The 27,687-nt window shown below is 47.0% G+C and overlaps 2 protein-coding genes across 2 annotated transcripts; one reads left to right on the top strand and one right to left on the bottom strand.

Annotated features, from left to right (window-relative positions):
* The first annotated feature begins 858 nt into the window (after nucleotides 1–858).
* Nucleotides 859–11,413, top strand: kri1.L (KRI1 homolog L homeolog). The gene is made up of 19 exons (XM_018251304.2): nucleotides 859–1,015; nucleotides 1,339–1,406; nucleotides 3,059–3,164; nucleotides 3,416–3,506; nucleotides 3,756–3,807; nucleotides 3,943–3,992; nucleotides 4,119–4,212; nucleotides 4,468–4,545; nucleotides 4,674–4,792; nucleotides 4,872–4,998; nucleotides 5,580–5,675; nucleotides 5,789–5,959; nucleotides 6,132–6,207; nucleotides 6,302–6,375; nucleotides 6,576–6,726; nucleotides 6,888–7,018; nucleotides 7,157–7,221; nucleotides 7,491–7,586; nucleotides 10,690–11,413. Exons 1-19 carry the CDS (start codon nucleotides 940–942, stop codon nucleotides 11,246–11,248), a joined length of 2,280 nt encoding a protein of 759 aa, XP_018106793.1. The 5' UTR covers nucleotides 859–939; the 3' UTR covers nucleotides 11,249–11,413.
* Nucleotides 11,366–26,665, bottom strand: atg4d.L (autophagy related 4D, cysteine peptidase L homeolog). The gene is given in 12 exon segments (XM_041587227.1): nucleotides 11,366–13,599; nucleotides 15,204–15,323; nucleotides 15,519–15,595; nucleotide 19,255; nucleotides 19,404–19,493; nucleotides 20,777–20,922; nucleotides 21,021–21,085; nucleotides 21,198–21,513; nucleotides 23,889–24,062; nucleotides 24,278–24,361; nucleotides 25,029–25,323; nucleotides 26,483–26,665. Coding segments are annotated over 11 exon segments (1,437 nt in total). The 5' UTR covers nucleotides 25,225–25,323; nucleotides 26,483–26,665; the 3' UTR covers nucleotides 11,366–13,431.
* Nucleotides 26,666–27,687: the final 1,022 nt, after the last annotated feature.

Genomic DNA, 27,687 nt, shown 5'->3' with positions numbered 1-27,687 from the left:
TAACAGCTAGGCTGGGGGGTCTATGTGGGGTAGGGTTTTTTTAATAAGGGGTTTGCTTCTCCTTTAAGGTACCCATACACAACCCTATATGCCCACCAAAGGCAAGACAATGTCGGGTTAATCTGATTGTTCGGCCCTAGGGCCAAATGATCGGATTACAATGAAGGAAACAGGCGCCAACGAGACAAGGACCACATCAAGTAGCCAATGCATTCCTCCCTCAATCGCTAGGGTTGAAACCTTTTCTGCGAAAAAATACCGGCCTTCCTATATGTTTATATTTTTTTCCTATTAAGAACATTGGGAATCAGCCATCGTTTTTACCAGTCTGCCTGTGTATGGCCACTTGATGGGCAAAGCAAATTAGGGTGAGTATAAATGTACTCATTAGTGCATGGCTCAGATCTGCACCCAACTCTAGTCCACGTTTCTTTTCTGTGGATTTGGGATCATTTTCATTCATTCATTCATTAATTTCAGCAGCTCTCTAGTCTGGCATTTCAGCAGATCTGTGGTTGCTAGGGGAAAATGTATCCTAGCAACCAGACGCTAGCATTAAAGATAAAAAAGGAAAGGGCAGGAACAGAAAGTAGACCAGTAAATAAAGCTGCAGGGTGTTTGGCCTGTTCCTTGGACAACTAGACAACACTTAAAATTGCTGGAGGCAGACAAGGAAGGCAAATGATGTAAAACTATAGAACAGTAGTTTGTAGAGGAGCAGCTGGTGAGGTCATTAGCACAGACCCTGCTAAAGCATAATAAAGATCCACTGAAAGATTTACTTCTCCTTTATAAAGCGCAATGAGCACAGCAAACAGATGGAACGCATGTCCTACGTTAAACCCCGCCCACGATGTTAGCGGATTGGTTGTTCCTGTGTGCGACACGTGACGTACTGAGGTCCTTTCCGGCTCACGTAGTTCCGGATTGAGAGCCAGCATGGCTGAACTGAAGATAAATCGCAAATTCGCGGACAGATATGATCGGTACCGGGAGAAAGAAGAGCTGCAGCGGCGTGAGTCGCCTAAACTTGTGAATTCTGGGCTCGGGGGGTTCGGCAGGAGAGAGAGATTAGTTTATTCTGATATGTTAGACCTGTGCTCCTAAGTGCTGATTGCAGTGGGCGCTGGGAGTTGTAGTACAGACATATTAAGTGAATTATAGACTGGAGGGAATAAGCCTGGGCAGGATATTGGTATTATGTATTCCTGAGGCTTATACACTCTGTCTCACTGCTCTTACACAGGACTTTATCTATGTCAGGGCATGCTGGGACTTGTAGTTCAACCACAGCTGTAGGGCACTGCTTTTGATGCTAATCTGTTTGTTTCTGTGCAGTGAAAGATCGATATGGGGACCTGGAAGAGGAGGGAACCTCAAGCTCTGAGTCTGAAGATGAAGAGATGGTAAATATAGTCTTATTCATGTCCCATAGTTCCCTCCTGTCTGTGTCACTGTATCACCCTGCAGTGGGAGGGACAGACTCATGTCCCATAGTTCCCTCCTGTCTGTGTCACTGTATCACCCTGCAGTGGGAGGGACAGACTCATGTCCCATAGTTCCCTCCTGTCTGTGTCACTGTATCACCCTGCAGTGGGAGGGACAGACTCATGTCCCATAGTTCCCTCCTGCCTGTGTCACTGTATCACCCTGCAGTGGGAGGGACAGACTCATGTCCCATAGTTCCCCCTGTCTGTGTCACTGTATCACCCTGCAGTGGGGAGGGACAGACTCATGTCCCATAGTTCCCTCCTGTCTGTGTCACTGTATCACCCTGCAGTGGGAGGGACAGACTCATGTCCCATAGTTCCCTCCTGTCTGTGTCACTGTATCACCCTGCAGTGGGAGGGACAGACTCATGTCCCATAGTTCCCTCCTGTCTGTGTCACTGTATCACCTGCAGTGGGAGGGACAGACTCATGTCCCATAGTTCCCTCCTGTCTGTGTCACTGTATCACCCTGCAGTGGGAGGGACAGACTCATGTCCCATAGTTCCCTCCTGTCTGTGTCACTGTATCACCCTGCAGTGGGAGGGGCAGACTCATGTCCCATAGTTCCCTCCTGTCTGTGTCACTGTATCACCCTGCAGTGGGAGGGACAGACTCATGTCCCATAGTTCCTCCTGTCTGTGTCACTGTATCACCCTGCAGTGGGAGGGACAGACTCATGTCCCATAGTTCCCTCCTGTCTGTGTCACTGTATCACCCTGCAGTGGGAGGGACAGACTCATGTCCCATAGTTCCCTCCTGTCTGTGTCACTGTATCACCCTGCAGTGGGAGGGACAGACTCACGTCCCACAGTTCCCTCCTGTCTGTGTCACTGTATCACCCTGCAGTGGGAGGGACAGACTCATGTCCCACAGTTCCCTCCAGTCTGTGTCACTGTATCACCCTGCAGTGGGAGGGACAGACTCATGTCCCATAGTTCCCTCCTGTCTGTGTCACTGTATCACCCTGCAGTGGGAGGGACAGACTCATGTCCATAGTTCCCTCCTGTCTGTGTCACTGTATCACCCTGCAGTGGGAGGGACAGACTCATGTCCCATAGTTCCCTCCTGTGTGTGTCACTGTATCACCCTGCAGTGGGAGGGACAGACTCACGTCCCATAGTTCCCTCCTGTCTGTGTCACTGTATCACCCTGCAGTGGGAGGGACAGACTCACGTCCCATAGTTCCCTCCTGTCTGTGTCACTGTATCACCCTGCAGTGGGAGGGACAGACTCATGTCCCACAGTTCCCTCCAGTCTGTGTCACTGTATCACCCTGCAGTGGGAGGGACAGACTCATGTCCCATAGTTCCCTCCTGTCTGTGTCACTGTATCACCCTGCAGTGGGAGGGACAGACTCACGTCCCATAGTTCCCTCCTGTCTGTGTCACTGTATCACCCTGCAGTGGGAGGGACAGACTCATGTCCCATAGTTCCCTCCTGTCTGTGTCACTGTATCACCCTGCAGTGGGAGGGACAGACTCATGTCCCATAGTTCCCTCCTGTCTGTGTCACTGTATCACCCTACAGTGGGAAGGACAGACCCTTGAGCTTGTCACTGTAAATTTCAGACGATTGACCCCAAACTAGACAGGGAGTTCTACTGCACACTGTCACTGCTGAAGAAGAAGGATCCCAGAATCTACCAGGAGGATGTCACCTTTTACAGCAATGAAGGTCTCTCTCTCTCTCTCTCTCTCTCTCTCTCTCTCTCTCTCTCTCTCTCTCTCTCTCTCTCTCTCTCTCTCTCTCTCTCTCTCTCTCTCTCTCTCTCTCTCTCTCTCTCTCTCTCTCTCTCCCTCTCTCTCCCTCTCTCTCTCCCTCTCTCTCCCTCTCTCTCTCCCTCTCTCTCCCTCTCTCTCTCCCTCTCCCTCCCTCCCTCCCTCCCTAAAACTAACCCCTTCTCTCACCTTTCTGTTTCTTTGTAGGAGAATCTGCTCCAAGCCAGAGCAAACCAGCCAAAGAGAAGCCCATGTACCTGAAGGACTATGAGCGCCAGGTCATCCTAGAGAAGGAGGGGTAAGCGGAGCTGCAAAGGAGAACTCCCTGCGACCTCTACTAATAGGCAAAATTTTCCATTCTGTGCTTTATGTGTAACAATTACTCAGAGGCTGGAAAGTCATTCTCTCCCTAGAGCAGTTGTTCCAGCAGATAAACAGCTTTAGGAAAGCTCAGGAATCTTCACTTGGCCACAGGGAGCACTGGTGATATTTGGGTAATGGGCAGAATAAGAAAATATATGTATAATGGTTTGGTTTTCCCTTTAAGCAAATATGAGGATGAGGAAGATTCAGAGGAAGATGATGATCTGCAGGATCAGGTAAGAACATTTTTTTTTTAGCTCTAATCACACCATAGTGAGGCTGTCTGCTGGGGTAGACGGGCTGTTGATTGTATGAACATGAGGGCAGCCATTGCTTGGGTGTGTCTGATCACATGACATACTGTTTTGCAGAGAGCGCGCTCCCCCACATACCTGGAAGAGCAGAAGCAAATCAGAGAGGGGTGAGTCTGGCACAAATGTAATGAACTCTCCTCTCAAAGCTCCACTGATTATTGCACCATTTGTCTATATAATCACATTCCAGGCTTTCTGTGAATATCGTCCTCATTTCTATGGTTCCTTTACAGCTTCCGGAAGTTTGTGGAGGACAGTGACAATGAGGATGTTGAGGAAGCGGCAGGAAATCTGTTGACGAGGAGAATAAAGACAAAGAAGGAGCAGGTGAGTCCCCAGACCATCATGGCCGTGTCTATTGCTGTTCATTGAGCGTAGGGTGTCACTAGTAACACTGCATTGTCTGGCCATTGGCCTGTGTATATGTGAGGCTGCAAGCATTTCGACCAATCGGAAACCCAGGCTGGCCTGTGTCCCCTATCTCCCAGCCTATGTACGGCCATCTTTACCAGTGTTTAGCCTGTGCATTGTTGCCTTGATCTCAAGTTGGACTCCATAACACTCCATGTTTGATTGTTGCAGGAGGAGGAGGAAGAGGAATACATTGCCTGGCTAAAGGGCCAGAAAGAAATGCGTGACAAAGGTGGAGTCAAGGAGATGGTGAGTGGGTGGGATTATGTCTCCTGCTGAACTGTCACCACTTCATTCTGCAGCCGCAATGCAGCAACTCACTTTCTATCATCTCGAAATGGTTCCACCAACTGCAACTTCCCTTTCTGTTTCCTTAGAGTTTCTTAAAGGAATATTGGTCTGACCCTACTCTGGATGAGGGGGAGAAATTCCTGCGGGATTATATACTCAACAAGGAATATATGGAGGAGGACTCTGAGGAGGAAGACGAGGAATGGTAAAGTTCATATAATATATATAATTACACCTATAAATACATAATCTAGATCATTAACCTGCCCCTTCTCCCCAATTAGCCCCCCAGCTCTAGAAGAGGCTCCACATGTGTCCGATTCTGAGGACGAGGGGGAACTTTTCCTAAAGAAACAAGAAGATTTCGAGAGAAAATACAATTTTAGATTTGAGGAGCCAGATTCTGAGTTGGTAAATACAGACCATTTGTGATTGGCTCATGTGACCCGTCTGTCCTGTAAATCCATAGAATGGTCTCTCCCACTGAAGCAGGATTGGCTGGTCTAAGGCCCTGCTGCTGTATGAATAAACTCCCAGCATTCCCTGCCAGAAACATTGCTGGGAGTTGGAAGTGACCAGCTGCAGGGCCACGTGTTGGTTTCATGTCCTGGGGTTGGGGGAGGATTTTATGGTAGATTAGCAAATGCACTCGCACACCCTAGCCTTGGATAGAAGATAGTCCCTGGTGCACAGCAATGGGCAAAGAATCGGCGTCCCACCTTGAATTGACGAATCAAAAGGAAATTCACTGGCACACAGGTAGTACTAGCAGGGTAAACCCTTGCTATTTTATTCAATGGTTTGCAGCATGCAACGTTTCGGGGTAACCCCCTTTATCATGCTTGATAAAGGGGGTTACCCCGAAATGTTGCATGCTGCAAACCATTGAATAAAATAGCGAGGATTTTATGGTGCCATGGGAGTTGCTTGGGACCTGTTGCCTTTCTGCCTTGTATATGAGTGAGTTCTGATACTTGTCTCACTGTTCCCAGGTCAAGACCTTCCCCAGAAACATTGCACAGTCAGTGAGACGCAAGGATGATCGGAGAAAGACGAAGAGGGAGGAGATCAAAGAGAGGAAAATAAAGGTGGGAGAAAAGCTGGGCAGCGATATCTGGTGCAACTGGAGTAGAAGGAAGAATAATGAGACTGAGATTGACATACTGTAAAATGTATCCCAACCTATCCTATCCATCTACAGGAGAAAGGGAAGAAACAAGAGGAGCTGAAGCAGCTGAAGAACTTGAAGAGGAAGGAGGTGTTGGATCGGCTGCAGAAGCTTCGGGAACTGGCAGGAGAGAAGTCCTTGAATGTTACAGAGGAGGACCTGCTGGAAGACTTTGACCCGGAGAAACACGACCTCATTATGCAAGTGAGATTCAGGGGGTCACCGTGTGTGTAGGGGTATCTGTGTGAGGGGACCACTGTCTGCTCTGTACCTGTATATATGTGTCATGGGATGGGTGTGTGGCTGGCACTACTATAATGTTCATACCAACCTGGGGAGCTTCCTCTATTGTTCTTCAGCCTCCTCTCTTTAATAGAAATGCTTTGGTGATGACTATTATGGGATGGACGAGGATCAGAAGCCACAGTTTGAGGAGGAGGAGGGACTGGAAGGTGAGTATTATTCCTGCTCTCTCTTCACTGCTCACATTACAGGACCTTCACTTCCCAATTCTCACCGCCTCTTGGTTTTGTTCTCTCCCCCCAGATGAGTGGAACTGGGACTCCTGGACGGGGGAAGAGCAGGAAGAAGATCCCCATTGTGATGACCCAGAATTTGTGGTAAGAATTTATTCTGCTGTTTATAAACAGCTCAAGACATTATCTGGCCACATACTGAGCAAGATGGACATTGTAGGTTGTTAGTCGTCAGACACAATCATCAGTCAGATCAAAGGTGTGAGACTGATTTGATTTACTTACTTATGGTGCTTTTTATATGTCACAAGGTTATACTGATCAGTCAAGTCCTTATATTTTAGATGGATGCAGATTATGACCCAGAGGGGGTTCCCGGACCTTCGCGCAGAGAGAAGAAGAGAATGCGCCTCGAGGCCCAGCAGAGCGGGAAAAAGAGGAAAAAATCCAAATTTGCTGAAGTTGTGAGCACACAGAAGCCAGTGTTTGAGCCAGGTAATGAGGGCTCCTAATGCTGCCTAGTTGGGCCTAGGAGATGAGTCTGGCTCCCATAAAAAAAAAAAAAAATGGATTCACAGAGTTTGTCTCGGGACTTGAATCCAAGGTGCGTCGCTGGGGGCTCAATCAATTCATTGCTGCCCTTTTCTATCTTGTAGGTGATAAGACCTTCCAGCAGTATCTAGATGAATATTACCAGCTGGACTATGAAGATATCATTGATGACTTGCCCTGCCGCTTTAAATACCGACAGGTGGTGCCGTGCGACTTTGGGTTGAGCACAGAAGAGGTGTGTGTATAAATGGACGCCTTTTAGCACCCATCCCTCGTACAGTGGGGCAAAACCCTGCACAACTAACCAGTCTCACTGCAATGTTCTCATTATGATAATAAATGAAATATACTGTAACGCTGTTGCTTCTTACAGATACTGGCGGCAGATGAGAAGGAATTAAACAGATGGTGTTCCCTAAGGAAGACTTGCATGTATAGGTGAGTGTCTTGTGTGGTTCCTGACCTCATGGTGGTGCCACGCTATAGAGCCAAGTATCAGCCATATTGTTACCTGATCTGGGAAGAAACATGGCAGATGAGGGCTAGCTAATTGTACGCACAGGCTCGATCTTTGTGCCCTATGAGCAGAAGCTTCCATATTGTTTATCCAAGCTGAGGCTTTGCAGGGTGAACCCACAAGAAAATGTTTGCCCTTATACTGGGTGATATCCCGCAGCAGTCAGGGTTTTTGTTGTTCTATTTTACAGATCAGAAAAGGAGGAGTATCAGGACCAACATGCCTATAATCAGAAGGCACAGAATGTATGGAAGAAGCTTCAGGTTTTAAAGTCTTTGAATCAAAGGTGAGGTGGCCCTTAAATGTCTCTGACTTATTCCACTTTATAATGTACCTCCTCCAGGTGACGTATTGCTCACAGAATCATGCTCTTTGCTTGTGGGGCAATCGTTCTTGAACAGTGGGGCTGAACCCCTTAGTGTGGACCCAAAGTAGTGGGTGGAGGTGGCACATGTTTATATTTGGATGCACGGCATTTAACACGTTCCTGTAGGAGCAGGGAGAGGTTCAAATAATTACTCACAAACTTTTTTAGGACAAGGGCACATGGGGCATCCACAGAAGCAGGAGATTCCAATAGGGAAAAATTCTCATTTTCAGTATCTTGTTGCCTGTGCTAGAAAAGGCTTGGTCAAGAACGAGCAGAATTGCCCTTAATCTATGGCAATTTTATGTGGTCACTTCGTGACTGGGTATTGATGAAAAGCAAAAATCTAAGTTTTTAGGCTCCCCCCACCCTGGGCTGGAGCTCTCTCAATTGGCTTAACAACTATGGTTGCAATCTGGCCGGTATTTTGCTGGCCTAGCCAGTAAAATACCAGCCATGGCCGGTATTACAAATTTACCATCAATGTGTGAGCCGGTAAATGTGTAATCCCTATTGTTCCGCCCCTCTCTGTTCCCCTGCTCACCTAATCATCCAAGCGCTGCAGTCCCTTCCTGGCCAAACCAGTAGCAAAACTTTGACTTCGCCCCTGAAATATCACAACCACCCCCTGAAATGGCAGCCACACCCCCAAAATAGGACAACCACGCCCCTCTTTGGCCGGTAGGGCCAAAACTAAAAGGTGGCAACCCTACTAACAACTTGGTACTTCCTAGTGATTTTACATTTCCTTCTCCTTTAACAGAGTCAATAAGGGGGATTTGCCATTGAGTTGTACAATTCTTTCAATGAAAGGAGCCTTCTAAATGTTTTACTTTCACAAATTTTTTACTAACACATCTGCATTTTTGGGTCGGTATAGTAGCTCCCTCTAGGGAAGAGCCTGGAATATCCAGTTACAGGTCTCCTGATGGGCCGCATTGTTCTTCAATAGAATCTACACATCCTGCACGTCTCCTATTTGCACCCACAGTCTGAGTGACTGGATAATGCATTATTACTATAGGAAATAAGGGGGAAATACAATGAAATGTCAATACTAAAAAACAACAAAGTGCTTTCCTGTCTGTGTTCAGACTTAAATCTTCCAGATGGAAGAGCAATCACTTAGAAGCTTTAATTTGTACTCTGGGGGGTGTGGGAGAAGTTTTTAAAGGTCTCACTTGGAATTATCCTGCTTGTCTAGACATACGGCCATTGCAAACCCAGGGTGAGCTGAGAATTCTGTACATCATTCTCTCTCCTATAACGTCACATTTTCAGCTGTTGTCCATCAAGTTCAACCCCTCCAAATGAAAACCCAGCATCCATACACACACCCCTCCCTACTTTTAATTAAATTCTATATACCCATACCTATACTAACTATAGAGCTTAGTATCACAATAGCCTTTGATATTATGTCTGTCCAAGAAATCATCCAAGTCTTATAGTCATTAACTGAATCAGCATCACAACATCACCCGGCAGTGAATTCCACAACCTCGCTGTCCTGACTGTGAGGAACCCCCTACGTTGCTTCAAATGAAAGTTCTTTTCTTCTAGTCTGAAGGGGAGGCCTCTGGTACGGTGATCCACTTTATGGGTAAAAAGGTCCCCTGCTATTTATATTTAATGTCCTCTAATGTACTTTTTTTCCAGAGAAAACAACCCCAACCGTGACAGTCTCCCCTCATAATTTAAGTCTTCCCTCCCTCTAACCAGTTTAGTTGCACTTAGTCTCTGCACTCTCTCCAGCTCATTTATATTCCTCTTAAGGACTGGAGTCCAAAACTGCCCCCATACTCCAGATGAGGCCTCACCAGGGACCTATAAAGAGGCAGAATTATGTTTTCATCCCTTGAGTTAATGCCCTTTTTTTATGCAAGACAGAACTTTATTTGCTTTAGTAGCCACAGAATGACACTGCCCAGAATTAGACAACGTGTTATCTACAAAGACCCCTAGATCCTTCTCATTTAAGGAAACTCCCAACACACTGCCATTTAGTGTATAACTTGCATTTATATTATTTTTGCCAAAGTGCATAACCTGCATTTATCAACATTGAACCTCATTTTCCAGTTTGCTGCCCAGTTTTCCAGTTTAGACAAATCACTGTGCAAAGTGGCAGCATCCTGCATGGAACCTATAGTTCTGCACAATTTAGTATCATCTGCAAAAATAGAAACAGTACTTTCAATGCCCACCTCCAGGTCATTAATAAACAAGTTGAAAAGCAAGGGACCTAGTACAGAGCCCTGCGGTACTCCACTAACAACACTGGTCCAAGTAGAAAATGTTCCATTTACCACCACTCTTTGTAGTCTATCTTTTAGCCAGTTCTCTATCCAGGTACAAATACTATGTTCCAGGCCAACATTCCTTAATTTAACCAGTAACCTTTTGTGTGGCACTGTATCAAATGCTTTAGCAAAGTCTAAGTAAATCACATCCACTGCCATCCCAGAATCGAGGTTCCTGCTCACCTTCTCATAAAAAGAAATGAAGTTAGTCTGGCAAGATCTATTACGCATAAAACCATGCTGGCACATGCTCATAGTATTGTTATTTGCTATGAAGTCCAGTATCTTATCCTTTATTAACCCTTACAAAAGCTTTCCTACCACAGACGTCAGACTAACTGGCCTATAGTTTTGAGGCTGAGAAGGGGATCCCTTTTTGAATAGCGGCACCACATTAGCAATTCGCCAGTCTCTCAGCACTATGCCAGACCTCTATGAATCCTAGAAAATTAAGTAGAGGTTTGGCAATCTCAGAGCTAAGCTCACTAAGTACCCTGGGATGAATACCATCCTTCCCAGATCTTTGTTTATCTTAACATGTTCTAGTCTCTTGAATTCTCATGTGTGAACCATGCATCATTAGTTGTATTACTAGAATTGGGACTATAAGAAGGAAACCTTCATTGACCTAGAGTGCATGTGCATCCATTACTTAGACCTCTGCTGGGTGAGCTTGAATCCTTTCTAGTTGATATGACTGTATCCTTCTCCTCTTACAGCGAGGATACCCAAGAGAACACGCCATCTTCCAAAACGAACGTAGGAAAGAAGAGACGAGACAGACTGAAGAAAACCGAGGATGAGCAGCAGCAGTTGGAGACAGCCGAGCAGCCAAATGAGGAGACTGCAGAAGAAGCCGTAGACGTGAGCTGCAAGAGTGACTTGCCGGCTTCCAGTGAGGACACTTCAAAGATCCCTGTTCCCAGCAAAGCTGCTGCAACGATCCCGGTCCCCAGCAAAGCTGCTGCTAAGAAACAAGGGCCCAAATTGAGCTTGAGCCCCAGCAAACCAGACGTAGCAGTGAGGAACAAAGAGGAAGAAGAGACGCTAGAGAACCAGAGTGAAGGACATGCAGAGGAAGCAGTAGGACCCCCAAAGGCCAAGAGAAGAAAGTTTGTCAGGAAGGGTGGGCGTTTGTTGAGCACCAAAGTGAAGTTAGGTGGGCGAGAGTTCAGTGGGCAACGTTTACGGGCGTATGGTCTGAACCCAAAGAGGCTTCGCTATCGCCAGTTGGGGAGAGAAAGGAGGAAAAAGGAAAAGGCCAAGACAAAAGCCTAGAAAGGGTTAGTGGTTCCATTTATCCAATCAGAACACAAACCAGTATCCTATTAATATACATTAACCTTTGTACAGGACTCTTGGGGGGGCAGCTAAAAAAAACCACTGGACAAAATCCCACATAAAAAGGTTTATTTCCCGCATATAAATAAAAACTTGCCAGAATATACAGATTTCACTTTTGTCTTATTTCCAGTTTAAAATGGACATTTATACACAGACAGACACACATATAGACCCAGTGTATTGCCTTAGAGACGTGGGATTCCAGCATGGAGATCTGCAGCCCACCTTTATTAACCCTTCCCACCGCCCCCACAAGCACGCAGGAGGAAGAGAACACCTGTAAATAGAGCTGCCCAGTGGGGAGTGGTCTTCTGTTAAAGGGCAAGATAAACCTAGTTCAGCATCAGCACAATAAATGGGGCTTATGTGGAGTGGACTGCGAAAAATTGATGGGTAACCAGGCGTCTGTCAGATGCTGCGGGGAGTATACATTCTTCCCTGTTGGGATATGTAGTTCAGTAATATTGGAAGGGCCACAGACAAAGCAATGGTTTCACTTTAGAGTGTTTACGTTCAATGGGAGTAAATTTTAGAATGAATTCCACTGGCCATCCTGTGAGTGCCCAGGTAGGGGTTATATCTCCATCTATGGAGAGAAGCTCTTGGCATCTCCCTGGATTTTCTATCCTTCCTCACAGCTGTAGTAGTAGAGCGCTGGAAGAGACCCCTGAATAATGCAGCTGATTGGCCCTTGTATGCCACCAAATGATTGCCTTCCAGAGCAGTATCCTAACAGCTAGAAAATGGCACCAGCACAAGCCTGCAGCAGTTGTTGCAAACCGATAACTGTTACCATGGTGATCCATCGCTGGTCCAAGGAAATCGACAGCATTTTATTGTAGTATGCAGGGCTGCCCTGAGTTGCCCTTAAAGGACAAGGAAAGCCCATATTTAAAAAGTAGCTCATTTAAATATTCTTATTCAGCTCTCCCAGATCGCTACTTTTTTTTTTTAAACGTCTGCCGAGGGAATAATCACTGTGTGTATGTTTGAGCTCTGTTTGGACACTGTGCCCGCCATTTTACATGGATTGTGTCACTATGCTTGTCCTTCTCGCTCAATTGAAATTGCAGTAATAGACAGCACCAATCATCGATTTGTTATCTTTAAAAAGCCTTTATTGGGACATCGGCTCTGACCCCAAACACCCGGCAACGTTTCAGACCTTCCACGGTCTTTTCTCAAGCCGGAACGGATTGAGGCTGGAAACCGTTGGACGTGCATCATACTAAAGTTGTTTGGAGGTGAGGGTGCTGACTGTGTAAATTGTGAAACTTCTCGCTCAATTGTGCAAGTGCCAAAACGAGATACAAGCTATTGCACATGCGTTAGAGCAGCGATCCCCAACATGTTGCTCACCAACCCCTTGGATGTTGCTCTCAGGGTCTTCAAAGCAGGTGCTAATTTTTGAATTCCAGGCTTGGAGGCAAGTTTTAATTGCATAAAAACTAAGTATAGTGCCAAGCAGAGCCTCGTGTAGACTGCCAGTCCACACAGGGGCTACCAATTAGCCAATCACAGCCCTTATTTGGCACCCAGGGGACTTTTTCATGCTTGTGTTGCTCCCCAACTCCCCCTGCGTTAGAGCCTTGGTCTTGAGAGCAGCCCAGTGACTTCTGGGTAGTGTTCGTTCTGTACTTCAAGCTATTGGGAAATCATCAGCTAGGGATCTTTTAAATAGGGGCATGCTTCAGCAACATTTCTACACTGACAAACTATAATAAGGTAAGCTTATTCCTGGACTCATTATATTTAGCCTTTTCTTGTCCTTTTGATAAACGCACAAGGGGCTTCTAATATACAGTACTAAAACTAACCCTACAGTTAGAGATGACACCCTACAAGCGCCATTTATTGGGTTGAAGTCGAACCTAGTTATGAGTTGCCCCCAGTCTCCAGAAAGATTGGAGAGAAGAAGAAAAAAGTCAAGAGGCTCAGTGGAAGAGTAAAGGGGCCTGTAAGGATAAAGCTACGGAGCAGTAACTAAGTGACCTAACAACAGTAGTATAAAACACTTGTCCCTAACAGGACTGATCTTTTCAGCCAATGACATTAGTGGAGTTACTGTGTCTTTATGACTCCCAGATGCATCACAACCCGGGCAGAAAACTCGCACTTTATAAGAATTCAAACTCATCTGAGCTGGGTCTCTTCACTAGCGGCCCTTTCTTGCGACACACAGGGGGGTGAGAGGAGCTCTGCGGCCCTTCAGCGTATTCCTGAGCTTGTCCTTCTGAGATACTGAAGATGGGATATTTCTCCTCGGCACGGGGGGAGTGCAGCACCTGCAAACAGGAGACAGGTTGATTAGAGTAAAGAAGCGTGGGGGTCCCGGGTTAAGAAACCCTCACACAGAGGAGAGTTAGTTATAATTGCATTCTAGTGGGCAATCTGTGGGTTCTGGCAAATGCCAGAGGGGCTGCTGTATATTTCTATAGAAAGCTACCATATAGTGGGCTGTTTGGCCTCTGTGTACTTGAAATGGCAGGAAATTTGACTCCCAGTCCAGGCCTGATTCTAGGGAAATCTTCCATTCTGTATTGTCTACTTTGGGGGAGACACAAACAGTGGGGAAGAGCTGGTGCCACTAGAAGGCAGGACACAATGGTAGAAAACAACTGGTTACTCCTTCATTGCCTATACCCCAAACAGACAGCGCCTAGTTCCGTTTTTGTTGTGTCCTCATGTGGTTAGGATGTGTTTTCTTGTTCTATTACACAATGTTATTGTTCATTCAGACACCAGGGGATGTTCAAGACCTACACTGAGTTGAGTGTCTCTTAAAGGAGAAGGAAACCCTGTAGAAAAAAACTCTGTACCCCACGTAGACACCCCCCCCCCCGGGGAAATGTCCCATACTTTATACTTACCCCTCGTGCCAGATTCTGGCAGCGGACTTCATGGCATCCATCATCCGGCAATTTCGGCACATGCTCAGTTGCCAAAACCTGGCAAATTCCTCCAACTGAGCATGCGCCGACATATCGATCTCCCAGTCTGCATTTCCCCGGGGGGAAACAGTTAGCCTGGAGGTAGGGGGGTCTACGTGGGGTGGGGGGTACAGAGTTTGTATCTACAGGGTTTCCTTCTCCTTTAAGGGACATCTCTCAATGTGGGACTGTCTCTGGGGTCTCCTATGTGCCGGTCTCAGAATTGCATTATGTGAAAATCCTCCTTTTAATTATATTAAATTGATTTTATAAAGCACCAATATATGCTACAGGGTTTCACCAGAGACAGGCTCATGCACCCAACATACACATCGAGGACATCAGTTCATTGATGAGGTCCTCTATCCAACCACCCATATTCTTCTCGTTGTGGTCAATCATTGGGCCCTATGGCCCTCGATCGGATCAGCCTGATATCGCCCACCTCAAGGTGCCCATAAAGCCTTAGGCTACAGGCACACAGGCTGAAGGCTCCAGCTCTGTGCCTATATTTTTTTTGCAGGCTGAGAGAAGAGGATCTGCTCCACTGATTTGAATCTGATCAAGTGAAGGTCAGACGGGAGATGCCTCCTTTTCCATATTCAGACTGTCCTCTGCTGTGTGGGACTACTTGCTGGCTGATCAGATTAAAATCAATGGAGCAGATCCGCTCCTTTCAGTCTGCAAAAATACGCAGGCTTCAGGGCTTTCAACCCGTGTGCTCGGTGCCCATTGTGCACTTTTTTGGGCTGAAAATCATTAGCAGGAATTTCCTGTTCGAGTGATCAGGTGGAGATAGAGAAGTTTGAGTCCCACGCCGTTCTGCTTAGTGCTGAAACTGAATCAATAAAGTCATTTGACCTTTAAATGTTAGGTGACCAAAGGTGAGTAAACACTCAAGCTTGGATCCTGCACCCTCGAGTGATTGATAAAATAAGCGGCTGGTACATATACATTACCTTCATTAGATGGTCGCAGAGTTTACCAAAGTCTTCGCTGTTTTTGGCATAGAAAGCAAAGGTGCAACTGGGATCCATTCTGGTGATGGAGATTTTGCGAGGAGAGTTACAGTGGAAAGACTACGAGAGAAAAGAGGGGACAAGGCGATGTACCAAGATGCAAAATTCAGATCTAACCCCAAATTAGCTGAATGGGGAACAATGTCCCAGTAATATGGACACCAATACACTTACTGAATAGGCAGAGTTTAAAAGGATGTTGGAACTTCATTCTTGTTCAGAATTCACTTGATACACAACAATGCGGTCACTTACCTCTAATGGGAAGTCATTCTTACTCGTATCAATGTACGGCTGACAGTAATGTGGATCCAGGTACAACAGGTAACTATCTGAGAAACATAATATCATTATCAGCAAGGATATCATGTCTTCCTTCCCACCCGATACCCTAATAAGGACCCCCTGCTCTGTATAATGGGACCGAGTATCTATACCTGATAATGATCTCTCCTCTCAGTATAATGGGACTGAGTATCTATACCTGATAATGATCTCTCCTCTCAGTATAATGGGACTGAGTATCTATACCTGATAATGATCTCTCCTCTCCTGTATAATGGGGACTTGAGTATCTTATACCTGATAATGATCTCCGCCGCTCTCTGGGTCATAATGGGACTGAGTATCTATGACCTGAAATGATCTCACCTCTCTGTATAATGGGACTGAGTTCTATACCTGATAATGATCTTCCTCTCTGTATATGATGGTAGTGAGTATCTTAGACTGATAATGGATTCTCCCTCCTCTGTATAATGGGACTAGAAGTATCTATCAGCCTGATAAGGATCTCCCCTCCCTCTGTATAATGGGACTGAGTATCTATACCTGATAATGAATCCCCCTCTCTCTGTATATGGGACTGAGTATCTATAGCCTGTAATGATCCTCTCCTCTCTGTATAATGGGACTGAGTATCTATAATCCTGATAATGATCTTCCTCTCTGTATAATGGGACTGAGGTATTAATACCTGATTAATGATTCCCTCTCTGTATAATGGGACTGAGTATCTATACCTGATAATGATCTCCCCTCTCTGTATAGATGGGTACTGAGTTATTCTAATACCTTGAATAATGATCTCCTCTCTGTATAATGGGACTGAGTTCTATACCTGATAATGATCTCTCGCTCTCTTGTATATATGGGACTGAGTATCTATACCTGATAAGTGATTCCTCTCTGTATAATGGGTGGCTCGATGTATCTATACCTGATAATTGATTCTCCCCTCTCCTGCTATAATGGGACCTGTGTAGTATGCTTATGACCTGCATAAGTGATCTCTCCCTACTCTGTATAACTGGCGATCTCGTATGTATCTAATTTACCTGAATACATGATCTTTCTCCTCTCTGTATAAATGGGACTGAGTTATCTACTACCTGATAATGATCCTCCCCTCTCTGTATAATGGACTGAGTATCTATACCTTGAAATTGATCTTCCCACTTCCTCTCCTGAATAATGGGACTGAGGATATCTCTATACCGTGATAATGAATCTCCCCCTCTCCTGTATAATCTGCGGACCCTGTAGTTATCTATACCTGGATCAATGATCGCTCCTACTCTGTAATAAACGACTGCAGTATACCCTATACGTAATAATCTGATCTCCTCCTCTTCCTGCGTATAATTGGGACTGAGTATCCGTTATACCTTCGCATAATCGCATCTCTCCGTCTCAGCGTAAAATCGGGAGCCAGTATCTAATACCTCGATAATGATCTCTCCTCTCAGTATAATGGGACTTGGAGTATCTATCACCTGATAAATGATCTTCTCCTCTCTAGACTATAAATGGGATACTGCAGTATCCTATCACTCTGATAGATGATCTTCCTCTCTCTGCTATCAATGGAGCTGAGAGTGATCTATACCCTCGATAATGATCTCCCCTCTCCCTGATATGGGACTGAGTTATCTATGATCCTCGATAATGCATGCTCCTACTCGTTCTGTATCAATGGGGACTGAGTTATCTCATACCTGAATAATGATCCTCCCCTCTCCTGTATAATGCGCCACGAGTATCTTATCATACACTGCATAATCGATGCTCCTTCCTCTCCAGTACTAATGGACTGAGTAATTCTTATATCTCAGATAAAGACATTCTTCACCTCTCCTGTATAATGCGGACTGAGTACGCTATACCTGATAATGCATCTCAGCCTCTCTGGCTCATAATGGGGACTGAGTATCTATACCTCGGATAATCGATCTCCTCTCTCTGTATAATGGGGACTGCAGTATCTTATTACGCCTGATAAATGATTCTCCTCCTCTGGACTGTAATAATGGCCGACTGAGTATCTATAACCTGATAATGGATCTCCTCTCTCTGTTTATAAATGGGACTGAGTATCTCAATAACCTGATAATGATCCTCCCCTCCTCTGTATAACTAGGGACTGAGTATTATAACCTGATAATGATCTCCCCTTCTCTGTTTATAATCGGGAGCTGCAGTATCTATAACACTGATAATGCATCTCCCCATCTCTGTATAATGGACTGAGTATCATACCTGATAATGCATTCCCCTCTCCTGTAATTAAAGGGACTGAGTAATCTATACCTGATAATGATCTGCCCCTCTATGTATAATGGCACTGTACAGTCATCTATACCTGATAATGATCTGCCCTCTATGTATAAATGGCGATGAAGTAATCCTATACCCTGATAATGATCTCCCCTCTCTGTTATAGTGCGGACCCTGCGAAGTATCTATACCTGATAAGATCTCCGCCCTCTGTATAATGGCCGGACTGAGTATCATACCCTTGATAATGAGCTTGCCCCTCTATGATAATAATGGGACTGAGTATCTATACCTGATAATCGATTCTTCCTCTCTCTGTTTATACATGGGAACCTGAGTATCTATTACCTGCTAATGATCTCCCCTTTCTTCTGTATAATGGGACTGGGTAATCTATACTTTGATAATGCATCTCCCCTCTCTTGTTATAATTGTGAACTGATCAGCCTATACCTGATAATGATCTCCCTCCTCTCTGTTACTAAATGGGAACTGAGTATCATATACTCTGCATAATGACTCTCCCCTCTCTTGCGTGGTACTAATGGGACTCTGCTCATATCCTTCTAATACCTGATAAGATCTCACCTTCTGATAATGGGACGAGCTTCTATACCAAGATACCGTGATTAATAATGATCTCTCCTCCTGCAAGCATGCGCATATATTAAACTTGGGACCCCTGGAGCCCTCATCGTACTACCTCGATTAATGACTAACTAACCCCTCCGTACTGCATGTATCCCAATGGCGGCACCTGAGCGTAGTCCTAATACACTGAAATAAATGACAATCGCCTCCCCCTCTCTGATATAATGGGACTGACAGCTATCCTACTCGAATCAACCCACTCGAATCAATTGACTCTGCCCCACCTCTCCTTCGCGCTAATATCTCTAAGGCGCAGCGACCTGCAGTATCGACCTCCTAATTACCCTCATGGATATGAATGACATCTCCGCGCTTCTCTCTGGCGACTAGATGACTGACCTGCAACGTTATCCTAACCCCCTGATAATTTAGATACATCACCCTCGTCACCTCTAGCCGTATAATGGCGCACCTGAGCAGTACTCGCCTTCATCACCTGGACGTACAAGAATTCGCTCCCCTCTCCTGCGCATGACTATTAATGCGGCGGCACTTGAGTTAGTTCTACTACACCACTTAATACATAGCAAGACTCCCCTCCTCTGTATAACTGGGACACTGATATCCTATACCTGATCAATGATCTCCCCCTCTCTGCTATGAATGACTGAGTATCTATACCTTGTCATTATGATCCTCCCCTCGTATGTATAATGGGGACTGAGTAATCCTATACCACTTGATAAGATCTACCCCTCTCCTGATGTATATGGGACTGAAGTTATCTAATGACCATGATAAATGAGTCCTCCCCTCTCTGATAATGGACTGTAGTATCTATAACCCTGATAATTGACCTCCCCTCTCTGCGGCGAGTATACATGCGATCTGCGAGCCAGTTCATACGTCTACTTTCCTCATATCCCGTGTTGAATGAGACTCGACGAATGCCTGACTCTGAAACACAGAACAATCGCTTTCTCTTACCCATACCTTGTATCCAATAAACATAGAGCGTGAGTTGTTTTAGGTTTTTCCTCCAATTAGATGCCCAAAACAGGATGGCAATTCCGCCAGAACTTCCTGCCAGAGCAAGAACAAACGCGTTATAAAAAAAAAACATTGCGAATGTGTTTCACGCACAGGACAGATATCCAGATTAACAGAGCTCTCTTCCTATGGTTTATGATCTACCAAGGCAGCCAACATTGGCCCACTTAGACCAGGATGCCATGAATAGCAGCCATATATATTTCAGTATGGATTCATTTCTATTTATGTTCCTATGGTACATGCCCAGATGTTCATGCTACCACTTGCCTGTTAACAGGATAATTATACAAAATTGAATAGGGGAAACAAAATCACTGGTCAGGATAATGATACAGCAAAAGCTGGGCAATGAGATAAGCAAGCGGGCCATGAGATAATGCAAAGCTTGGCAGGCATGGGATAGCAAGCTGCGGCATGGGGATTAAGCAAGCTGGGCATGGGCAATATGCAGCTGTGCACTGGGAATATGCAAGCTCGGGACATGGGATAAGGCAAGCCTGCGGCATTAAACAAACAGGATAAGCCGAAAAAAAAGGCCCTTGGGCACATGGAGGATTATGCAAGTCATGGGCATCGGGCGTAAGCAAGCTTTGCGCATGGGAGATATGCAGCAAGCGCTCGGGCATGGATACAGAGCTGGCATGGGATAAGCAAGCTGGTCATGGCATTAAGCAAGCTGGGCATGAGATAAGCAAAGCTGGGCATGGGATAAGGCAAGCTGGGGCAAATTGGGAGATAAGCAAGACTGGCCATGAGAATAAGCAAGCTGTCCGGTCATGAGAGATAAAGCAAGCTGGCATGGGATAAGCGCACCCAGCTGGCATGGGGGATAAGCAAAGCTGGCGGCATGCGGAAATCGGCAAGCTGTCGGCGCTATGGGATAAGCAAGCTGGGCATGAGCATAAGCCAAGCTAGGGCATGGGATTCATGCAAGCTGGGCCATGGGTATAAGCAAAGCTGTGGCATGGGATACTGCAAGCCTGCGGCAATGGATAAGCAATGCTGGGCAGTGATAAAGCAAGCTGGGCATGAGATAAGCAAGCTGGGCATGGGATAAGCAAGCTGGGCATGGGATAAGCAAGCTGGGCATGAGATAAGGCAAGCTGGGCATGGGATAAGCAAGTTGGGCATGGGATATGCTGGTTGGCAAGCCCTGTGTCTTCATCCATGATTGGCTATGGTGCCAGCATATCTGGACATATTTTTTAGGCTGAGCCAGGGTGCCACTGCCTTATGGCAAATAGAAAAAAAACACTGATATCCGCTGATTCCAGGTTAAATATTCTATATATTCCACCTTTGAGTAGATTTACCTTGAGACAGTGTTTATAAACTGGGTTGAAGGTTTCTCCGCCCAGACGCACAGGCACCAGGATAATGACAGCCTTCCCAGCACCCCTGCTGGTCTCCGCGTGTGGAACGTCTCCAGCAAAGAGCTGCTCAATATCTGCCTTATACACTGGGACAACAGAAATGCATCATGGGAACAGGCCTGCAGTCATTCTAGCCCTGCCATTCTAGCTATGTAACACCAGGGGCAGTCCTGAGCTCACGTACCTGTGCAATCCTGAGACACATAAACTGACAGTTCTGGGACTTCACTCGAGGTTTCTATTGCTTTTCTGTTTCATAGAGATAAAGGGGCAGGTAGGTTACTAACGGCAACAATCCTATGTCATTGCTATACGTCTAAAAGGGACAGTCACTGTAATGCAGTCCGGAGGCAAAACTTACTTTATAATGTGAGCCACAATACTGGGGCCATACCAGTCTCCTGCTTTCTTGCCAAAGATGCTTCCTAATGTCACCAACTGGTGCAGCCCAAAAGGGGAGCCTGGATGATCTGAGAACCAGCGCATTATATTCCGATGGACTTGATCTCCATGAGGGGCTCCTGAACATTGAGTGCGGGGCTGATAGTCACCCGCTGAATGGCCTGTGGCCAAGGAGGAGAGGGGCATGCTGGGTGGAACTGCAAGAGTCGAGATCGGGGTTCCATTTCCTACTCAAAGTGTTACGGTTATAAGCCTATACTGACCATGCGTCCATTCTTAGATCGTATAGAGAATACTGCGGTGTCTCCTATAGCGTTACTGAGCCACCTAGCACTGTGCACCCCATATGCTGCCGGAAATGCCTTGTCTCTTATAAGCTCCCTAAGCTATCACTATCACCCTGCCAGGAGTTGGGGAGGGACCAGACTCATACACTGTGCCCATGAGTTCCCTTCCTGTCGTGTAATTCACTAACTCAACCCGTGCAGTGGGAAGGGATCAGACTCACGTGTTCCATCACTTCTCCCTGTCGTAGGATGTCGACATATGTATACAACCCTGCCAGTTGGGAGGGACAGGACGCTCGTCACCATAGGTTCCCTCCATGTCGTGTTCGTCACTGCATATCACCCTTGTCAGTGTGAGGGACAGACTCATGGTCCCCATAGTTTCCCTCGCTGTCTGTGTCACTGTACACCTGCAGCCTGGGGAGGGACCAGACTCATGTCCACATAGATTCACCTCCTGTCATGTGCTCACTGTATCACCTTGCCAAGTGGAGCCGGACAGACTCACAATTCCATGAGTTCTCCTTCCTGTCTTGGTGTTCACTGTCATCACCAAATGCAGTGGGAAGGGACACGACTCATGGTCCCATCTAGTCCCTCCTGTTCTGTCGCGTCACTGGTATTCAACCTTGCAGCTGGGAGCGCACAAGACTCACGTCCCGTAGTTCCCTCCTAGTCAGTGTGTCCACTGTATTCACCCTGCAGTGGGAGGACAGTCTCAGTGTCCCATAAGTTCCCTCCTGTCCTGGTCACTGTAATGCACCCTTGCAGTGGGAGGGACAAGGATCCATTCACTACTGTCCATAGTTCCCTCCTGTCTGTGTCACTGATATCACCCTTAGCAGTCGCGGAAGGGACAGACTCAATGTACCATTAGTGTCCCTTCTATCCCCCTTTTGGGTTTTTTTACTTGTGTCACTGTATGTCGACCTGCCATGGAGACAGACTCATGTCCACATGAGTTCCCTCCTGTCTGGGTCACTGATATCACCCTGCAAGTGGGAAGGGAACAGACTCATGTCCATAGTTCCCTCGCTGTCTGCTTCCGTAATCACCCTGCAGTGGGAGCGGACAGACTCATGACCCATTAGTCCCTCTGTTCTGTAGTCACTGTTATCACCTGCAGTGGGAGGGACAGACTCCACGTCCCGTAGTTTCCCTCCTGTCTGTCGTCACTGTATCACCCTGCAGTGGGAGGGACAGGACAGTCTTGCAGTCCATAGTTCCCGTCCTGTCTGTGTCACCTGTATCCACCCTGCAGTGGGAGGACAGAACTACCACTGTGCCATAGTTCCCCCTGTCTGTTGCTCACTGTCATCCACCCTGCAGTCGGGAGGACAGTCTCATGTCCCATAGTTCCCTCCTGTCTGTGTCACTGGTATCACCCTGCAGTGGGAGGGACAGACTCATGTCCCATAGTCCCTCCTGTCTTGTGTCCACTGTTATCAACCCATGCAGTGGGAGGGACAGTCTCAGTGTCCCATAGTTCCCTCCCCTGTCTGTCGTCACTGTATCACCCTGCCAGGGGCGGGACCAGAACTCATGGTCCCATAGTTCCCTCCTGTCTGTGTCACTGGTATCACCCTGCACGTGGGAGGGGGACCAGGTCTCACTGTCCCATCAGTTCCCTCCTGTCTGTGTCCACCTGTCATCACCCTGAGTGGGGGGACGAGGACTCCACTGTTCCCATACGTTCCCCTCCTGCTGTGTCACTGTTATCACCGCTGCAGTGGGAGGGACAGACTCCATCCGGTCCCATAGTTGCCCTCCTGTCCTGGTCCACTGTATCACCCTTACAGTGGGAGGGACAGACTCATGTCCCATAGTTTCCCTCCTGTCTGTGTCACTGTATCACCCTGCAGTGGGAGGGACAGACTCATGTCCCATAGTTCCCTCCTGTCTGGTGTCACTGTATCACCCTGCAGTGGGAGGGACAGACTCATGTCCCATAGTTCCCTCCCTGTCTGTGTCACTGTATCACCCTGCAGTGGAGGGGCAGACTCATGTCCCATAGTTCCCTCCTGTCTGTGTCACTGTATCACCCTGCAGTGGGAGGGACAGACTCATGTCCCATAGTTCCCTCCTGTCTGTGTCACTGTATCACCCTGCAGTGGGAGGGACAGACTCATGTCCCATAGTTCCCTCCTGTCTGTGTCACTGTATCACCCTGCAGTCGGAGGGACAGACTCCATGTCTCATAGGCCCCATCTCCTCCTCTGATTCACCATGCACTATGATCTTACTGTTAAGTTACCAGTATATTTTGGCCCAACATGTATATATGCTTAAACTCCTCCCCCGCCAGGAACTATTTGATGAGCAAGAGAGGAATGATATTTGAGTGGTGCAGCTGTAAAACTGACCTCGGGAAAGCAGGTGCAGGAGCAGACCTTGTGCCAATAACATCTGGCCACTCCTGATCATGCAGCCCCAGCCACAGTCTGTAGTGAGTGCTGTGCCCTCAAGTGCAGGAAAATCGCGTCTATACGTCAGCCACACCCGGGACACAAAATCCTTCTGAAACCGCTCAATTTCATCTGTAATAGGGAAAAGAGTAAGTGAGTTTTATAATGATCTCTACATGGAAACCCTGCAGGGAGAACAAATATATATACTGTATTTTTTGTAATATTGTGTAACTTACTACACAAGCATAGAGCAGGCAGTTCCCTACTCACCTATACACTACTACCCCATAACACATATACACAGAGGGATGCAGTTCTTATGTGCCAGCACACAGTACACTCACCATCCAGCCTGAAGAAGTAACGTTCCCCCAGCAAATACACAGGTGCAGAGCGGCTGAAAGTGGTTTTCATTTTCACTGACCACCCTGTAAGAAACAAAATACTGCAATTAATGGCACTATCCTAAGCTTCTGATACTGGCCATGCACAAGCAGATAGTGGCCATGCACAAGCAGATAGTGGCCATGCACAAGCAGATAGTGGCCATGCACAAGCAGATAGTGGCCATGCACAAGCAGATAGTGGCCATGCACAAGCAGATAGTGGCCATGCACAAGCAGATAGTGGCCATGCACAAGCAGATAGTGGCCATGCACAAGCAGATAGTGGCCATGCACAAGCAGATAGTGGCCATGCACAAGCAGATAGTGGCCATGCACAAGCAGATACTGGCCATGCACAAGCAGATACTGGCCATGCACAAGCAGATAGTGGCCATACACAAGCAGATAGTGGCCATACACAAGCAGATAGTGGCCATACACAAGCAGATAGTGGCCATACACAAGCAGATAGTGGCCATACACAAGCAGATAGTGGCCATGCACAAGCAGATAGTGGCCATGCACAAGCAGATAGTGGCCATGCACAAGCAGATAGTGGCCATGCACAAGCAGATAGTGGCCATGCACAAGCAGATAGTGGCCATACACAAGCAGATAGTGGCCATACAAAAGCAGATACTGGCTATACTGCCCGACTGTTTGGGCTGAATGTTCTGCTTTCAAGGCCAATTGTTGCCCCGGTACTTACCATACTTGACATTGTTCCAAGCGGACAGCAGTTTGCTCTTGAGTTTATCCACTTCGTCAGCTTCTCCGTCTGGAGTGGCATCTTGGTGGCCCATCTTTCTCTGCTCATGGCCCCCACTCTGGGTGCTGCGGTTCTCCATCTGCTGTGAACCTTTGGGGCTTCCATACTGTGTGGCCAGAGGGGACACAGAATTCATTTAACTGCTGAGGCCTCCCAGAGACCTGAAAGAGGAGCCACGTTGATTGGAATGTGGGGGTTTCTGTCTGATGTCCTGTTGTTGGAGTTGTCACAAGTCCTAGATGGGACACAAATATGTTAACTCCAAATAAAAAACCAGAGATAGGGGCAACACATCCAAGCAAAATATTCTCTGTCCCATCTTACTGTATGCGCATTATTATGCCTTCCCCAATACCCTGTAATAAACAGTTTTTCTGTGGCTGTAAAAACAACCTGTAATGCATGGTCTAAAGGCAAATGGGCCTGTAATACACAATCCTAAGGGGCAACAGAACCCAGTGATACACAGTCCCAAGGGGCCACAGAACCCAGTGATATACAGTCCTAAGAGCAACAGAACCCAGTGATACACAGTCCTAAGAGCAACAGAACCCAGTGATACACAGTCCCAAGGGGACCACAAAACCCAGTGATACACAGTCCCAAGGGGCCACAGAACCCAGTGATACACAGTCCCAAGGGGCCACAGAACCCAGTGATACACAGTCCTAAGGGGCCACAGAACCCAGTGATACAGTCCCAAGGGGCCACAGAACCCAGTGATACACAGTCCCAAGGGGCCACAGAACCCAGTGATACACAGTCCCAATGGGCCACAGAACCCAGTGATACACAGTCCCAAGGGGCCACAGAACCCAGTGATACACAGTCCTAAGGGACCACAGAACCCAGTGATACACAGTCCCAAGGGGACCACAGAACCCAGTGATACACAGTCCTAAGGGGCCACAGAACCCAGTGATACACAGTCCTAAGGGGCCACAGGACCCAGTGATACACAGTCCCAAGGGGCCACAGAACCCAGTGATACACAGTCCCAATGGGCCACAGAACCCAGTGATACACAGTCCCAAGGGGCCACAGAACCCAGTGATACACAGTCCTAAGGGACCACAGAACCCAGTGATACACAGTCCTAAGGGGCCACAGAACCCAGTGATACACAGTCCCAAGGGGCCACAGGACCCAGTGATACACAGTCCCAAGGGGCCACAGAACCCAGTGATACACAGTCCCAAGGGGCCATAAAACTGTTAAAGGAACAGTCCCGTGGGTATAATCCTGTATTACTCAATTACACCAATAGGAGAAGCGCAATTCCGAGGTGCAATTCCCAGGTGCGACTGTATGTCATGTAAATAACACTATTGAGTAGAGGCGCCTGTAACAGGGGGCACATGATTAGGGGGAAGGTTGAGGGGCTGTGACTTTACTCATCGCTATTCCATCCCGCCCGACAGTTCCGGTGTTTCTAACGCAGCCCCCCGCACTCCCGGCACATCATATAAACGTCCCGCAGCGTCGGTAACAACTAGTTCCTTGAATTCTTCCGGGATGCTAAGCCTGACGTCACAAATCTCATCTCGCGAAACAGGGGCGCCACGTTACGCGCATTAAGACGCCCTGACGCTGTTCGAAGCTGTGTAGGAGGGTGTTCCAAGGTGTGGCAGAATGGGGGGGGGGGCTGGTAGTAAGAGGCGGTAGTTACGTTTGATGGTCAAGTGGGCCTCCCCTCCTAATGGTTTAATCCCCTCAAGTCATTGATTCTTTCTGCTTGTGCCATTGAAGAAAAATAATACAAAATAAATGTTCCCTGATTGTACCTGCCGCCATTACTGTCTCCTCCCAGTTTGATAAAAAAAAAAAGTGTTTGTGATAATGAGCAGCAGAAGTGTCACCAGTTAGGGACAAAACAAGGGGTTAATTTAGGAGGAATTTTGGGTGAAACTGAATAAAACTCATTAAATGTTTTGGGCTTTTTTTTTTTACTCTGTCGTTTTAAGGTGGCCATACACGGGCCGATAAAAGCTGACGACAGACCAAGTCGGCAGGTTATTGGCCTGTGTATGGGGGCCCCTCGAAGGGCTTCCCCGATCGAGATCCGGCCTCTCAATCGGATGGGACAAAAAATCCTGTCGGATAGCGGCCGCATCTGTTCGTCGATGCATCCCGCGAGCCGACCACCCGTTCCCAATCGTTAGGATGGGCCCATGATCGGATCAGCCCGATATTGCCCACCTCAACCTCAAGGTGGGCATATCGGAGAGAGTCGCCAAACGAGCGGATCTCTCCATGTAGGCTCCCAGTGTGTGTTGTGCAAAAATGCCCGGTTCCTAGCAACTTTGCAATTGGTCTTTTAATAAAAATATTTGCCTGCTTCTTTTTGCTCTGTCTGATGGGGGTCACTGACCCCACGTGCTACAAATACATACCTGCAGACAATTTGGAAACAGAAAGAGGGACAAACAGATTTGCCGCGCAGTAAAAAATAGTTTTTGACCATGTCCCCTAATTACCATGTTCATTTTACAAAATTTGGCAGGTTATGAAAGTTTGAACACATTTCTATGTGTGTTATTACAGTTATGCTTATTATGTTGAATTGCCCTTAAAGCATACCTCCCAACATTTTGGAAGT

Source organism: Xenopus laevis, chromosome 3L, assembly GCF_017654675.1.
Source record: "Xenopus laevis strain J_2021 chromosome 3L, Xenopus_laevis_v10.1, whole genome shotgun sequence".
Lineage (NCBI taxonomy): Eukaryota > Metazoa > Chordata > Amphibia > Anura > Pipidae > Xenopus > Xenopus laevis.
Note: the sequence above shows the minus strand (reverse complement) of the source record. Positions and strands in the feature narration are given on the sequence as shown.